Source organism: Stenella coeruleoalba (assembly GCF_951394435.1).
Source record: "Stenella coeruleoalba genome assembly, chromosome: 10".
Taxonomy (NCBI): Eukaryota; Metazoa; Chordata; class Mammalia; order Artiodactyla; family Delphinidae; genus Stenella; species Stenella coeruleoalba.
The window spans coordinates 36,336,319-36,351,929 of record NC_137156.1 but is presented as its reverse complement, the minus strand read 5'-3'; the positions used below and the strand labels follow the sequence as shown (position 1 = coordinate 36,351,929).

At 40.0% G+C, this 15,611-nt stretch overlaps 1 protein-coding gene across 1 annotated transcript in view; it reads right to left on the bottom strand.

Moving 5' to 3' along the window:
* The window catches only part of KIF6 (kinesin family member 6), a gene marked incomplete at its 3' end in the record, with an annotated part of 379,495 nt that overhangs the window by 226,985 nt on the left and 136,899 nt on the right, over positions 1 to 15,611 (bottom strand). Inside the window, exons 7-9 of the mRNA XM_079934314.1 lie at positions 12,395 to 12,601; positions 3,861 to 4,004; positions 2,849 to 2,935 (exon numbers count right to left, since the gene is read on the bottom strand). Of these exons, the coding sequence (XP_079790440.1) occupies positions 2,849 to 2,935; positions 3,861 to 4,004; positions 12,395 to 12,601 (438 nt within the window). The remainder of the gene's footprint in view (positions 1 to 2,848; positions 2,936 to 3,860; positions 4,005 to 12,394; positions 12,602 to 15,611) is intronic.

The following is a 15,611-nucleotide window of genomic DNA, read 5'->3' as shown; positions in this document are numbered from 1 at the left end:
AAGTGTGAGATATGGATCTAATTTTAATTCTTTTATGGCTAACCATGCAAGATTTGCTATTATAATTCTGTTATATATTTCCACATGTAACTTGTGTCTTTTTCTGGGCTACTGGTTAAAAACATTTGTCTACTTGACTATATGTATGGTAATACTACACTGTTTTAATTACTATATCTTAAAAAATTTGGGGCATCTAGATAGAATAAGCCCCTTCCATCTTGTTCTCTTCCAAAATAGACTTCACTATTCCTGATCATTTGCTCTTTCATATAAATTTTAGATTTGGCTTGTAAAATTCTACCAAAGGCCCTCCTCAAATTTTAACTGGAAATAAATTTGAGTAAAAGGTTAATTTGATAAGACATTAAAGTAATGCTATGAATCATTACATCCATGAACATGGTATAGCTTTCTGATTCCTTTCAATACTAATCTGTATATGTCTTTAATTAGATTTTATTCCTATAATTTTAAAGTTTTTGTTGCTATTATAAATGGAATTTTTATAAAATTGCATTTTCTAATTATTGGCTTTTGATATATAGGAAGGCAATTCATTTTTATGAATGGATTAATTTTCTGAATATTATTTTGGTTATCTGTTTACTTGTTATTAAACACTCTTGGATATTCTATATGAGCAATCAAATTGTCCACAAGTAATGACAGATATTCTTCTTATCAAATCCTCATAAATTAAAAAAAAAGTCTCTTTCCTAAGAACCTCCAAGTATAGTGCTTAAGACATTCTTGTCTTATTCCTTCTAACATTTCAACTTTAAAATGTTTGCTGTAGTTTTTGGTTGATACCCTTAATCATTCTAAGGATGTTCACTTATATTCAGTTTGATGAGTCTTTTCAAACTATGGATGAATGTTTAATGTTATCAAACACTTTTTCTGCATCTAGTGATGTGATCATTTCATTTTTTCTTTTAATTGTGAATGTGATGAATCACCTTAATTCATGTGATTTTACTTTTTAGTATGAACTACTTCAGATATACAAAAAGGTATAAATAATACCATGTACCTACTACTTAACTTAAGAAATAAAACATTACAGACTCTTGTGAATGCCCATCCCATAGAGTCTTCCCTAAATTTGGTGTTTATTTTTCCCATTCAGTTGTGTTTTGGGTGGTTTTGAGGACAACTTTTCAACTGTCACTTGTGCTTCAGAAAAGCTCTGTACATAAAATAATGAAAAATAATATCAGTTTTTAGAAGCAATTATAAAGGAGATGAGGAAACAACACTTGTCAATTACCAGATAATTCTGCACCAGGAAGACCTCAACATTTGTTCAATTAGCTATTAGTTTTTGACTCCTGATTTGTCGTTTCTTTAAATCTCTCACAGACTTACATCTAACACACGATAATGTTCATCTTTGTTCAAATTCCTCAAGTTCCTTCAAAGAAAAGTCTCTCTAGCCAAATTTGAAGGGAAAAAATAACCTCAATGTCTAATATGTTTATTTTCCTTCAGTTATGAAGTAATTTTTGTCTTCAGGCTAATAGTACATTCCTATCTTTCTCATTCTGCACAGTAATATTACAGGGCTGCTGGCAGGGTAGGAACAGCAGAAGAATTCATCCTAGGAGTTCAGTTCCATTTGACTTAGGCCTTTGAATTGTGTCTCCTTTTTCCAGTGGAGGTACCCTGTGGTGCTGACCAGGGACTGGACTGGAAAGGGATCCTGCCTCACCCACTGGTTTCTCCAGAAGAGAAGGCTGTCAGGGGAGCTCGGGCTCCCTGAGGCAAGTAGGACAAAACAGTCAGCCCCATTATTCTTTTGTCCTTCTTTTCCTCTACCCTTCAATGGAATGATTTCAGGGAAGGAAGGGCAAACACTCAAGAGGAAGTAATTAATATGGGTAACAGTGAACTTGAGATTTTCTTGTTTGGAATTTGAGAAATTTGTAAATGAAGCACTGTTGGTAAGATTTCACATCTTTTTTATAACGCATACCACTAAGCTTAAACCAGTTTATTTTCTAGAGAAAAAAAAAATTTTTTTAAAGGTGACTGATTTGCAAAGTAATATAATCTTAATTTTGGAGTTTTACAAAACTGAAATATTTTATTTCAACATTTCCAATGTTGACAGGAGTTAATTCCTTGTTGTATTTTATTTGAAGACTAACAAAATAGAGAAAAGAAAAAATATCTGCATTTATAATGAGTAGCTGAATCATGTAACTTGCAAATATTTTTCCTTTAAAAAAAGAACTTTGATAAAGAAGAATTCGTTTTTATAAAACTAGAGGCTTGGCCATTTTTCCATGGATCAAACCAACTATTAACTTTTAAAAATCTCTAGAATAAGTAACAGAACAGTCATGCAAAATACTATTCTATTTAATAACCATTAGGACTTCTTTTTCTCGATAAGCTTTTATAAAAGATGGTCTATAATTATTGTCTTTAGAAAGTTAAGCTGACTTTTTTTTTGAAAGGCTACGACCTGCCTACAAATATAACTGTGTATGATTCTGTGTATGTCCCCAGGACTCACTGTGCCCCTAACTGATGGAGTAAAGGGGGCTGTAGGTAAGAGAATAGGCCCTGGCGTCAGACTGTCTGTGTCTGAATCCTGCTCTGCTACCAATCAGCACTGTTACTCAGATCAGATCACTAAATATTTCTGCGTTTCAGTTTTGTCATCTGTAAAGTAGAGGAAGAGACGGCATCTACTCATGAGGTTGTTGTGAGAATTAAATGATTTAACACGTTTCCAGTATTTAGAACGTTGCCTGGTTACGGAGAGTGAGTGTCTCCCAAAATTTAACTAATCTTTGATATACTTTGATTTTTTTTAACATAGTTAAAAGTTGCTTACCAATCTGGGATCGATTTCTTCATTAAGAACAGCTTCATTCTTTATGAGTGCCACTCGTTGTGCAAATCTACAGGTAGATATAGATTCCTAAGAAAGCAAGATTAGTCCTTAAAGTGTTATGGCATAGAGAGATAAAACAATTTCTGTTCACAGGAAAAACGTGTACACCTAGAGTGATGTGCATAAAACACAATGAGGAAACATGCTTCCAAATTAGGAAGTCTTGCCTTTCCCTGGAACATTATTTTTCATTAAAATTTTGTTTGGGCTTAATATAATGACTGATGCCCAAAGTGTGGAAGATCCTGAGGTCCTAAGTGACAACTGGTATGTGCTTTTCAACTATTGATTTGTCAAACCAGAACCACATACACAAACCAGAATCATAGCAGGTACCACAATCCATAAGCATCAAAGGGTAAAAAATAAATATTTTTAACAGGTGCAAAAGAGAGGCTTTTCAAGGCATCTTACAATGCACTTGGGGCTTGGCCTTGTTTGGGGAGGCACCCTGCAGCTTCCTGTTTTCCTCTCTTAGAGAAAGTCTGAGTCCCAAACGTTAAACTGAAATGCATGAAACATCAGCTGGCTCTAAAGCAACCCAGGAGAGCCATCTGGCAGCCAAACCCTGCCAAGGCGTCCTGGGTGCTGTGCCCAGGGACACGTCTAGGGACACACCTTGGAGATGTCTCCAAGGCACCTAAGCAATCAGGAGCAAAACGGATCAGGAGAAGCCGATGGGTCTCCTCCCTCACGTCTCTGGCAGGTCTTCCAAAATTTGTGTATGAGGTTTTCTGCAAACCATCCCGTGCTATGTGAAGTCAGTTCTCAAACTGGGGGAATTACAATTCTGGCAAATAACCCAAAGCTATGAACTCTGGTGGGTCTTCACCTCTGAAGGCATACCCTAACCCAGTTGAAAAGACGGAAACCCACCCAGGACCCTCAACTCCGTCTCACAAACTAGCATAAAAACTCAGACTGAGATCTCCAGAAAGAAGAAGCAACATACGTCGATATTCCTTTTCTCTAAAGAGAGGGTGGCAATCATGGTCGTCATGCAGTTCCCTCCCAGGCTGTCTCTCAGGACACTGGTCATCATGGAGTTCCGATATGGAATGTGTGAGCGGTGCTTTTCTGAGAGGGCAATGATGACCTGTGGTGGAGGGGAAAAAGAATAGCGTTAACTTAGCAGAAAATGCACACTGGACAAACTGAGCTGCGACGGCAACAAGAATACAAAATGCAGTGACCCCCAAAACTTGGGCTCAGAATAAATATCTTAAAATATTCAGTACAGTAACAGTGAAGATGGAATGAAGCAAATATAGTAAAAACATACCATGATGAACCCTGTCATTTTTGGATAGATGATATAACTTGTGCAGAATTGGATATATTTTTATTCTGTTTTCAGTCACTGAGAAATTTATATAAAAACTCAAGAGTAAATCATGCCAGATTTTTTAAAATCCTACCAAAATTGGTCTGCATGCCTCATCTTCAAGGTAAAAGAGGCAGAACAATAAATAAGAACCACAAGAGGCAACAGACCCTAGATTCTGGGGCCAGATTGTCCAGGTCCAGATTCTAGTCATACCAGGGCATGCCACTCACCATCTCTGCCTCAGTCTCCTCATCTGTAAAACTGGGAAAAGACAGTATCTACCTATGAGTAGTTGGGATGATTAGAAGAGTTAAAATGTGCAAATTACTTTGAGTAGAACTAGCCCAAAATAAGTGCTGTATATGTGTGTTTACTTTCACTGTAAGTGTTGGGGGAAGTGCACCTTGGTTCAACTAGAGCCTGCTCATCTTGCTCCTTAGCAGTCTTACGTACTTAGTAGGAAGGTGGTAGATGGATGGATGGGAGATGGATGAAGGGCTGCTGTGGGCTGTCCCCAAGGGGAGCCACCAGGGGTTCAGGGTTTTCTGGGGAAGATGAATCCAGTGCCAGGACGCCCACTGCAAAGCATCAGGAATAAGTCACCCACAGATGTGACATGTGACTTCAGGGGCATCACAAGGCCCTGGCTCCTGAAAATACTTCCAACACCTGCCGTTGTTCTAGTCTTCCCTCTTCCCAGCTGTGTAATTCCCATCATCAGAACTTTTTCTACTCCTTTAGTTTACAAAATAAGATGGGAACATTGTTTTTGAAGGCCGTTTTTAGCAAAATCATGTAACGATACCACCGGTCTTGCTTTAAGCTAATGACCCACAGGTTTTACTATAAACCAGAAATCCTGTGAGAGTCTCTCAAAAACCACTTTTCCACTCTCAGAAATGGGCCTTCGCACCTTATCCTCTTGTTTCAAACACCTACCCAGCCTCCTCCCTCCACCTTCAGTCTGAGCCGATGGCCACACACTCTTCTTCTAGGTGTAAGCGGTCTACCTGCCCCGTCCCTCAATCCCCCACACATTCCACTCTTCCTGTGGTTACTGTCCTGCTCCTGCCCAAGTCCAGCCCTGTGTCCCCTCCCTCTTCTCCTCTTACCTACTTCGCTCCTATAATTAACCCCTCTCTTTGCATTAATTTCTCTCTCTCACCGGAATCACTCCCATTCTGCAAGCCCACAACAGCACTAAACTAAGTTGGCTCTTGCCAAGGTCATCAGCAACCCCCCTGAACCAAAAGCACTGACTGCTCTCTTACTAGACCTCTGATTTGAGTAAGGCATCAACATAGGTATTCATTGCCTCCTTCAGGAAATGCTTTATTCACTTGGTAATCAGGACATCACACTTTTCTGGGTTTTATCTTTCCTTAAAAACTAGATAATGAATACTTGCTTTTCTTCTTCCCAAATTATATCTGTTGAAGTGCTCCAAGGCTCAGTCCCGGATCCTCTCCTCTTTCTTATCTACACTGTCTCTCTGTGTAATCTCATCCAATCCCCTGGCTTTAAATACATCCATATCCTATCCGAATGTCTCCCCAATTTACAGCATCAGCCTCAACCTCTTCCCTGAGCTACTATCCCTGAGGCAACTCTGCATCTCCACCTGGATGTCTGTTCCTGACTGTCTCTCCCCTCTGCCCCCAAGCCTGATTCTTTCTCAGGCTTTACCCATCATTACTGATAGTGCCACCATCCACCAAGTGGCTCAGTCCAAAACCCTAGGCAACGTTCCTGAATTCCTCTCACCTCCAACATCCAATTTCCATTAGGTTTATCTACAAAACATACCCAGAATTGGATCACTTTTTCCCACCTCGTTTGCCACCGCTCCAGTTCGAGGCACCATTTTCCCTTCCTTGGATAACTGCTCTCAAGGCTCTGAATCAGTCTCCTTGTTTCTCTTTTTGCCCACCCATGGTCTCCTCTCTGCATGGCGGGCAGAGAAACCTTTACAAAAATGTAAGTTACATCAAGTCACTGCCCTGCTTACAACCTCCCGATGCACTTGGTATAATGACCCAACCCCTGTGTGATCTGGTTCCTGTCTACCTATCCAACCTCATCTCCTACGGTGCTTTCGTGGCCCACACTGGCCTTGCTGTTGCTTCACCATGCCAAGCTTAGCCCCACATCGCAGCCTTTGACCTTGTTTCTTTTACCTAGGATGCTCTTGCCCCAGATTTTCTTATAGCATCCTGCTTCTCATCAATCAAATCTTCGCTCAAGTTTTATTTCCTCACAAGGGCTTTCCCTGAACCCCCTATCAAAAGTAACACCCCGATATCCAGGCTTTAACTCTATTTTATTTTTCTTCTGGTACTCACCACTATTGGAAATTTTATTTATTTACTTGTTTGTTACCTGCTTCCCTACGAGAGTTTCTGCTCCACAAGGCAGAAACAAAGGACTTTGTTTCTCTTGCTCGTGGCTCCATTGCCACTGCCAAGAACAGCACCCGGCACCCCGTACATGTGGCAGAAGCTGAGTTGTCTCCCTCAGCTCTCATGATAGTCCCCATACTACTTCTGCTTCCTGCAAAATTACATTTCCTAGTCTCTCTTACAGCTCACGGTCTGCATGAGACCTAGCTCCATCAAGCAAACACCCTGTGTGGGATTGGAGGTGAGTGATGAGAGGTGGTGGTCATAAGGAGGAAGACCGCATTTGTAGGTGGGTGGCAAAGGCAACTGGTTTTTTTGAGGCAGCTACAGGGAAGTTTCTGGAATCTAGGACTTAATGTCCTAAGTGCCCAGTGGGGATAACAGTGGCGTTTTACAGAGCAGTTCAGTGGTGTGATTAGAAGTGTCTCTTGGCTGGGACTTTCCCAGTGGTCCAGTGGTTAAGACTTCACCTTCCAATGGAGGGAGTGAGGGTTCGATCCCTGGTCGGGGAGCTAAGATCCCACATGGCTCGCGGCCAAAAACACCAAACACATAAAGCAGAAGCAATACTGGAACAAATTCAATAAAGACTTTAAAAGATGGTCCACATCAAAAAGATCTTGAGAAAAAAAAGAAGTGTATCTTGGTTGTTCTGCTCCTAGCTGGGTAGTACTCAAGCCCAGTTTTCTAATTTTTCTTGAGATTCTTTATGTTTAATAAACTCTATGCTGCTTAAATTAGCTAGAATCAATTTCCCAATTTGCAGCTAAAAAATCTGATTAATACAACATATGCTCAACACTTTTTTGTTAAACGAATATGAATAAATGAGTGATTGGATTAATTAGTTTTACGTAGGAAGGCAGTGGGAGGGTCATTAGTAGTGAACGAGACTTGGGAGAACTAAGCTTGAATGTAACTGGGAAGAAAGTGAGAAATATGGTGGACCCCATCACTTTGAAGACTTGTAGCACAATAAACGCAGTTCTAGGCCATTTCTTTTTCCTTTTTTTTTTGGCTGTGTTGGGTCTTCGTTGCTGTGCATGGGCTTTTCTCTAGTTGCGGTGAGGGGGGGCTCCTCTTCGTTGCGGTGCGCATGCTTCTCATTGCGGTGGCTTCTCTTGTTGCGGAGCATGGGCTCTAGGCATGCAGGCTTCAGTAGTTGTGGCTCACGGGCTCTAGAGGGCAGGCTCAGTAGCTGTGGCGCACGGGCTTAGTTGCTCCGCGGCATGTGGGATCTTCCCGGACTGGGGCACGAACCCGTGTTCCCTGCACTGGCAGGTGGATTCTTAACCACTGCACCACCAGGGAAGTCCTAGGCCATTTCTTTACAAGCGGGTCCTGAGCAGGTACCCTCCCAGCTCTAGAGGACTTTAGGAATACCATAATAAGCCCAGACCCCTTGGACAGAAACGGATCTTCAGAGTGACTTAGAAATGGCCAGTATTTGAGAGAGAGGCAGAAGTAAATTATTCTTCGTGGTGCTGCTTTGGGTTCTCTACACTGGGCAGAAACCAAATGATCTGAATGGCACAGGGTGAGGAGGTGTTCATACAACCTGGATTTTTTTAGTGTCTACTTCCATTTTGGATTTCATGTACAAATACAATAACATGTTCCTGAAGACATTCTTTAAGCAACAAAGGGTGGAACCCCACATTACACTTAATAGTATCTCCACGTACCGAGAAACTATGCCTGAAATCAATAACTCAGTTTACTACGTCATTCATTAAACAGAATTTCTTTTAAAGAACTCAGATGTCCATGGAAGATTATCCCCTGAGAACTGACAACAATTTGGAGAGTTACAACTAGCACCGCACCACCAATTTTTTCTCCTGAACGCAACACATTCAGTGGAAGCCAAGTGGAAAGTAACACTCTGAAAAAGTCCCACTCATGTTGGATAACTGGCCGGGGTGACCCTGATTCTGATTTCTGGAGAAGGAGAGAGCAAACACTCTCTGCTCCCAGTGGATTCTCACTTAACATTTGGGCTGACAAAGACCCGGGGTCACCCAAGGAGCACTCCGTGAGGCTTATGGCTGGAACAAGTATGCATGGTCCCTTCCTTTTCCTCCATGGGCTCGATTTCTAGGGTCAAGATGTACCCTGTTATTGTGGCTTGAAATGTTTTTGAGGAGACTCTTTGGAAAAAGTACTACATACACAAGGAAAACTCCAAAACCAACAGCACTCTGGCCAATAGAAATTTATTTGCTTCTGAGCACAATAAGGTGCATTCAACTCAGAACGGCTGTGCCCTGTGAGCAGGTGTAGGGTCTCACAATTATGGCCAGAGGGCCCTTACAATTCGCATGGAATTTCTATAACCCTAATGTGGGCTAATTCATGGAAGAAAGGCTACCAAACTGTCTTTTCCTAGTCCATCTCCATCTTATATATTCAAACTGAGACAGAGAAGATGTCTCAGTTTGATTATATTATGGACATCTACATGAATTTCTATTACAGCATTTATCTTACTGCATTCTAAGTATTTGTTTGTATGCTTTGCTCTTTCACTGGATGACACGGTAGCACAGGCTTTCTCAATTATACATCGATCCCCATTGCCTATGGTAACTTGTAGCACCCAGTGGACACTCAATCACAATTTGTTGAATGAATGAGTGAATGAATGAATGAAGATATTTAAACTAAACTGTGTTATACTTCCAGTCTCAAAGGCCCATAATAAAGTACTTCATAAAGAAAATATGTTGGGCTTCCCTGGTGGCGCAGTGGTTGAGAGTCTGCCTGCCGATGCAGGGGACACGGGTTCGTGCCCCGGTCCGGGAAGATCCCACATGCCATGGAGCAGCTGGGCCCGTAAGCCATGGCCACTGAGCCTGCGCGTCCGGAGCCTGTGCTCCGTGGCGGGAGAGGCCACAACAGTGAGAGGCCCGCGTACCGCAAAAAAAAAAAAAATGTTTATAAAAGTCCTTGAATTCTGTTATTTCATCAACAGTATCTGCTCACTCTTTTTACTATTCTCCTTCCTAGGTACTCTTTGGTTCCCTCTCACTTATGTCTTTCTGTGTAAAATTCCAATATTTCTCTACTAGCCACAACTTTTTCTCTAGCAGCTGCTCCTAGCTTTACTCAATCTCACATACTCATGTCCACACACTGCAGTCTTCCATATTTATGTTCTTCTTTCCTCTCATACTGATCTTCTCCTTCTCCTCCTCTCTCCATTATTTTATGCCATAACCTCCATGAAGACCCTTGTACAGCAGTGTAAAGAGCTAACGGCTGCAGTGATGCAGTGGGCATCTATGAAACAGATAAGTTACATTCGGAGAGCCAAAGGTCAATGACACGTGAACGTCACTGAGACCCTGGGTGAATCCATCGCGCAGATGGAGCTAAGGGCTGACAGACTCCCAGTTCTCACTGCCTGACATGCTCTGACCCCATCCTGGCTGGGCTCACTCCTACACATTCCTCAGATCTCTGCTTAACATCAGTCCTGAGAGAACTTTCATTAACTCTCCCTTCCTCAGTCTAAGTCCAATCCCCCACACTCTCCTCGCCCCTTGGACTTGCTCTGCAGTCTCCCATCGGGATTACAGCCACGTACTTAATGAATACTTATTCAGTGCATGTCTCCCTCCACTGGACCATGAGACCTTCGGGGCAGGGGCTGTTTCTGTTTCATTCAGTGCTGTGGTCCAGGGCCCGGCACAGTCCTCAGCACATTACTGCTCCTTATAAGTATCTGTTAAATAAATAAACTAGCTATATAGAAAATCAAATGTCACATAGCCACCAAGACTGCTCACATGAGGCTGATGTTACCAGAATTTTGAAGAGAAGAAATGTAGGGAGAGGAATAGTTTTAATGACAAGTAACAGCTTGCAAAGGTTGTGTAGAATGAAGAAAAAGAAAAGATAAGGAGCAGGATGTTTTTCTTGAGTGATTACAATTGGCGGAAATTTTGATTCAACTAACAAATATAAATATAATTTCGTATGATGGATGGATATAATGGGAATTAAATGATAGTGAAGACTCTGAAACAAGTAGGTATATTTGAAATAAAGCACTTTGAATATAGTCTATTATACTTTCATATCAATGTTACATAAATATCCTATAAAGTAAAAGGATCTGTTAAGTAAAAATAGTATGTAATATGTGAACAAGAAAGAGTTCAGGAATGCTGACTATCGTCAGAAACACTAAAGTGATCTGAACACCATGCAGGCCTTAATCTCTGGGTGTTGCATTACTGGGATTCATTTGGTCAGAGCCTAATTGTGTGTGCCTTGTTCACAGAAAGTTCCCTTAGGTTTCTCTCAATCTGCTTTTTCAGCCAGCTTGACCATTAGAAAGCATTTAATGTCAGGACAACATCATTCTCAAAAGGGTTCATTATGCAGCTTTAAAAAAGTAGTCTTTTTTCTCAAATCTTTCAGTCTCCAACATTCATTAACGGACCCTTTTGCCTCGCCAATATCCTCTGTACTTCTCCACTCCAGTTTTTGATCATGTTTCTCTTTCTTTCTTTCTTTTTTTTTTCAGAATTAGTTGCCATCTTTAACATTCAACTCACAACATTTATACTCACAGAGCTGAAAGGAACTTGAGAAATAATTTAATTCAATGCACTCCTTTTAGATGGGAGAAATTTTCTCTGGAAGATTTATTTAGCAAAATTCAGATGAGCTTTCTCTGCCTTTGGAATAAAATTCAGAAATTAAAAATTAAGCATGCACTGGGATGGACTGTAGTAAACTTGGAGTAGGGACAGGGAGGGAAGCTAAGGCAAAGAGAACCATTGCAGGGTCAGAATCACCAACTAGATGAAGTCACTACAAATGGAAAAGATACTGGTCATCTCCACATTATGGTCTCATAGCTAATCTACCAGCCTGAAAAAAATAGGCCATGGAGGTTGTTTCCAACTTATATTCACACCCACTACTAATTTTACAAAAAGATACAAGGTATAGTGAAAAAAAGTATAGGCTTTGGAGCCAAGCAATTCGAGGTTCAAATCCCTATCTCAGCACTAGCTGTGTAATCTCAGGAAGGCCTGTGGAAGACCGGAGTTAAAAAAACTGTAAGATGTGGGTAATAACTAATACCTACAGTGCAGAGCTGTTGTGAGGTTTAAATGAAATGGTTTATACAGAAGTCTAGTAGCTATACCAATGTTTATAGCAGCATTATTCACAATAGCCAAAAGGTGGAAACAAGTCATGTTCATCAACAGATGAATGGATATACTAAATACTATATATCTATATTTATATCTACACACACACAACGAGATATTATTTAGCCTTAAAAAGGAAGAAAATTGTGATACACGTTAAAACACGATGGACCTTGAAATTATGCTAAGTGGAAGAAATCAGACACAAAAGGACAAATATTGTATAATTCTACTTATACGAAAATCAGGAACAGGCAAATTCATAGTGGCAGAAAGTAGAATAGAGGTGATGGGGGCCTGGGAGTATAAAGAGATTGTGAGTTACTGTTTAATGGGTACAGAGTTTCTGTTTGGGATCATAAGAAGTTCTGGAAATGGATGATGCTGATGCTTACACAACATTTTGAATGTACTTAATGCCACTGAATTGTAAAAATTAGTTAAATGGTAATTTTACGTTATATATACTTTGCCACAGTAAAAGAAGAGAAACAAAACAAAACAAGACAAAAATGCTAGTAGAATGCGTGATGTGAAGTACATGGTCAAAAAATGGTTAAAATAGGTACACCCCACCCTACCCATTTACCTGTTCTAAGTAATGTAGTGACAAGTTGATATACTTGGCCTCTGTCAGAAGCTGGCCCCCGACTCCAGTCTTTGCAACTCGCTCTGAACCAGCCAGGTCAACCAAATGCAGCTTGGCCTGTCGCACAGTTGCAGATCCTGGTTCCTTGCTTGATAAGTGAATGGTGAATATGCAGTGGGAACGGGTTGAAGCTTGGTTCATAGGAGTCTACAATAAAAATGTTGTAAAACAAAATTGATAAACCATTAGCCAGACTATGAAGAAAAAAGGGAGAAGACTCAAATCAATAAAATTAGAAATGGAAAAGGGGAAGTAACAACTGACACTGCAGAAATACAAAGGATCATGAGAGATTACTACAAGCAACTATATGCCAATAAAATAGACAACCTGGAAGAAACTATGAAGAAAAAAAGGGAGAAGACTCAAATCAACAGAATTAGAAATGGAAAAGGGGAAGTAACAACTGACACTGCAGAAATACAAAGGATCATGAGAGATTACTACAAGCAACTATATGCCAATAAAATAGACAACCTGGAAGAAACGGAAAAATTCATAGAGAAGCACAACTTCCAAGACTGAACCAGGAAGAAATAGAAAATATGAACAGACCAATCACAAGCACTGAAGTTGAAACTGATTAAAAATCTTCCAACAAACAAAAGCCCAGGACCAGATGGCTTCACAGGTGAATACTATCAAACATTTAAAGAAGAGTTAACACCTATCCTTCTCAAACTCTTCCAAAATATAGCAGAGGGAGGAACACTCCCAAACTCATTCTACGAGGCTACCATCACCCTGATACCAAAACCAGACAAAGATGTCACAAAGAAAGAAAACTACAGGCCAATATCACTGATGAACATAGATGCAAAAGTCCTCAACACAATACCAGCAAACAGAATCCAAGAGCACATTAAAAGGATCACACACCATGATCAGGTGGGGTTTATCTCAGGAATGCAAGGATTCTTCAATATATGCAAATCAATCAATGTGATACATCCTATTAACAAGTTTAAGGAGAAAAACCATATGATCATCTTAATAGATGCAGAGAAAGCTTTCAACAAAATTCAACACCCATTTATGATAAAAACCCTGCAGAAACTAGGCATAGGGAGAAGTTACCTCAACATAATAAAGGCCATATATGAGAAACCCACAGCCAACATCGTCCACGATGGTGAAAAACTGAAAGCATTTCCACTAAGATCAGGAACAAGACAAGGTGCCCACTCTCACCACTCTTATTCAACACAGTTTGGGAAGTTTTAGCCACAGCAATCAGAGAAGAAAAAGATATAAAAGGAATCCAAATTGGAAAAGAAGAAGTAAAGCTGTCACTGTTTGCAGATGAAATGATACTATACATAGAGAATCCTAAAGATGCTACCAGAAAACTACTAGAGCTAATCAATAAATCTGGTAAACTTGCAGGATACAAAATCAATGCACAGAAATCTCTTGCATTCCTATACACTAATGATGAAAAATCTGAAAATGAAATCAAGAAAACACTCCCATTTACCACTGCAACAAAAAGAATAAAAGACCTAGGAATAAACCTACCTAAGGAGACAAAAGACCTGTATGCAGAAAACTATAAGACACTGATGAAAGAAATTAAAGATAATACAAATAGATGGAGAGATATACCATGTTCTTGGATTGGAAAAATCAACATTGTGAAAATGACTATATTACCCAAAGCACTCTACAGATTCAATGTAATCCCTATCAAACTACTACTGGCATTTTCCACAGAACTAGAACAAAAAATTTCACAATTTGTATGGAAACACAAAAGACCCCGAATAGCCAAAGCAATCTTGAGAAAGCAAAACAGAGCTGGAGGAATCAGGCTCCTGGACTTCAGACTATACTACAAAGCTACAGTAATCAAGATAGTATGGTACTGGCACAAAAATAGAAATATAGATCAATGAAACAGGATAGAAAGCCCAGAGATAAACCCACACACATACTGTCACCTTATCTTTGATAAAGGAGGCAAGAATATGCAATTGAGAAAAGACAGCCTCTTCAATAAGTGGTGCTGGGAAAACTGGACAGCTACATGTAAAAGAATGAAATTAGAGCACTCCCTAACACCATACACAAAAATAAACTCAAAATGGATTAAAGACCTAAATGTAAGGCCAGACACTATAAAACTCTTAGCGGAAACCATAGGCAGAACACTCTATGACATAAATCACAGCAAGATCCTTTTTGACCCACCTCCTAGAGAAATGGAAATGAAAACATAAATATACAAATGGGACCTAATGAAACTTAAAAGCTTTTGCACAGCAAAGGAAACCATAAACAAGAAGAAAAGACAACCCTCAGAATGGGAGAAAATATTTGCAAATGAAGCAATTGACAAAGGATTAATCTCCAAAATTTACAAGCAGCTCATGCAGCTCAATATCAAAAAACCAAACAACCCAATCCAAAAATGGGCAGAAGACCTAAATAGACATTTCTCCACAGAAGATATACAGATTGCCAACAAACATATGAAAGAATGCTCAATATCAGTAATCATTAGAGAAATGCAAATCAAAACTACCATGAGGTGTCACCTCACACCCGTCAGAATGGCCATCATCAAAAAATCTACAAACAATAAATGCTGGAGAGGGTGTGGAGAAAAGGGAACCCTCATACACTGTTGGTGGGAATGTAAATTGATAAAGCCACTATGGAGAACAGTATGGAGGTTCCTTAAAAAACTAAAAATACAACCACCATACGACCCAGCAATCCCACTACTGGGCATACACCCTGAGAAAAACCATAATTCAAAAAGAGTCATGTACCACAATGTTCACTGCAGCTCTATTTACAATAGCCAGGACATGGAAGCAACCTAAGTGTCCATCGACAGATGAATGGATAAAGAAGAGGTGGCACATATATACAATGGAATATTATTCAGCCATAAAAAGAAACGAATTTGAGTTATTTGTAGTGAGGTGGATGGACCTAGAGTCTGTCATACATTGTGAAGTAAGTCAGAAAGAAAAAAACAAATACCGTATGCTAACACATGCATATGGAATCTAAAAAAAAAAAAAAGGTCATGAAGAACCTAGGGGCAAGACGGGAATAAAGACGCAGACCTACTAGAGAATGGACTTGAGGACACGGGGAGGGGGAAGGAAGGGTAAGCTGGGACAAAGTGAGAGAGTGGTAGTATATA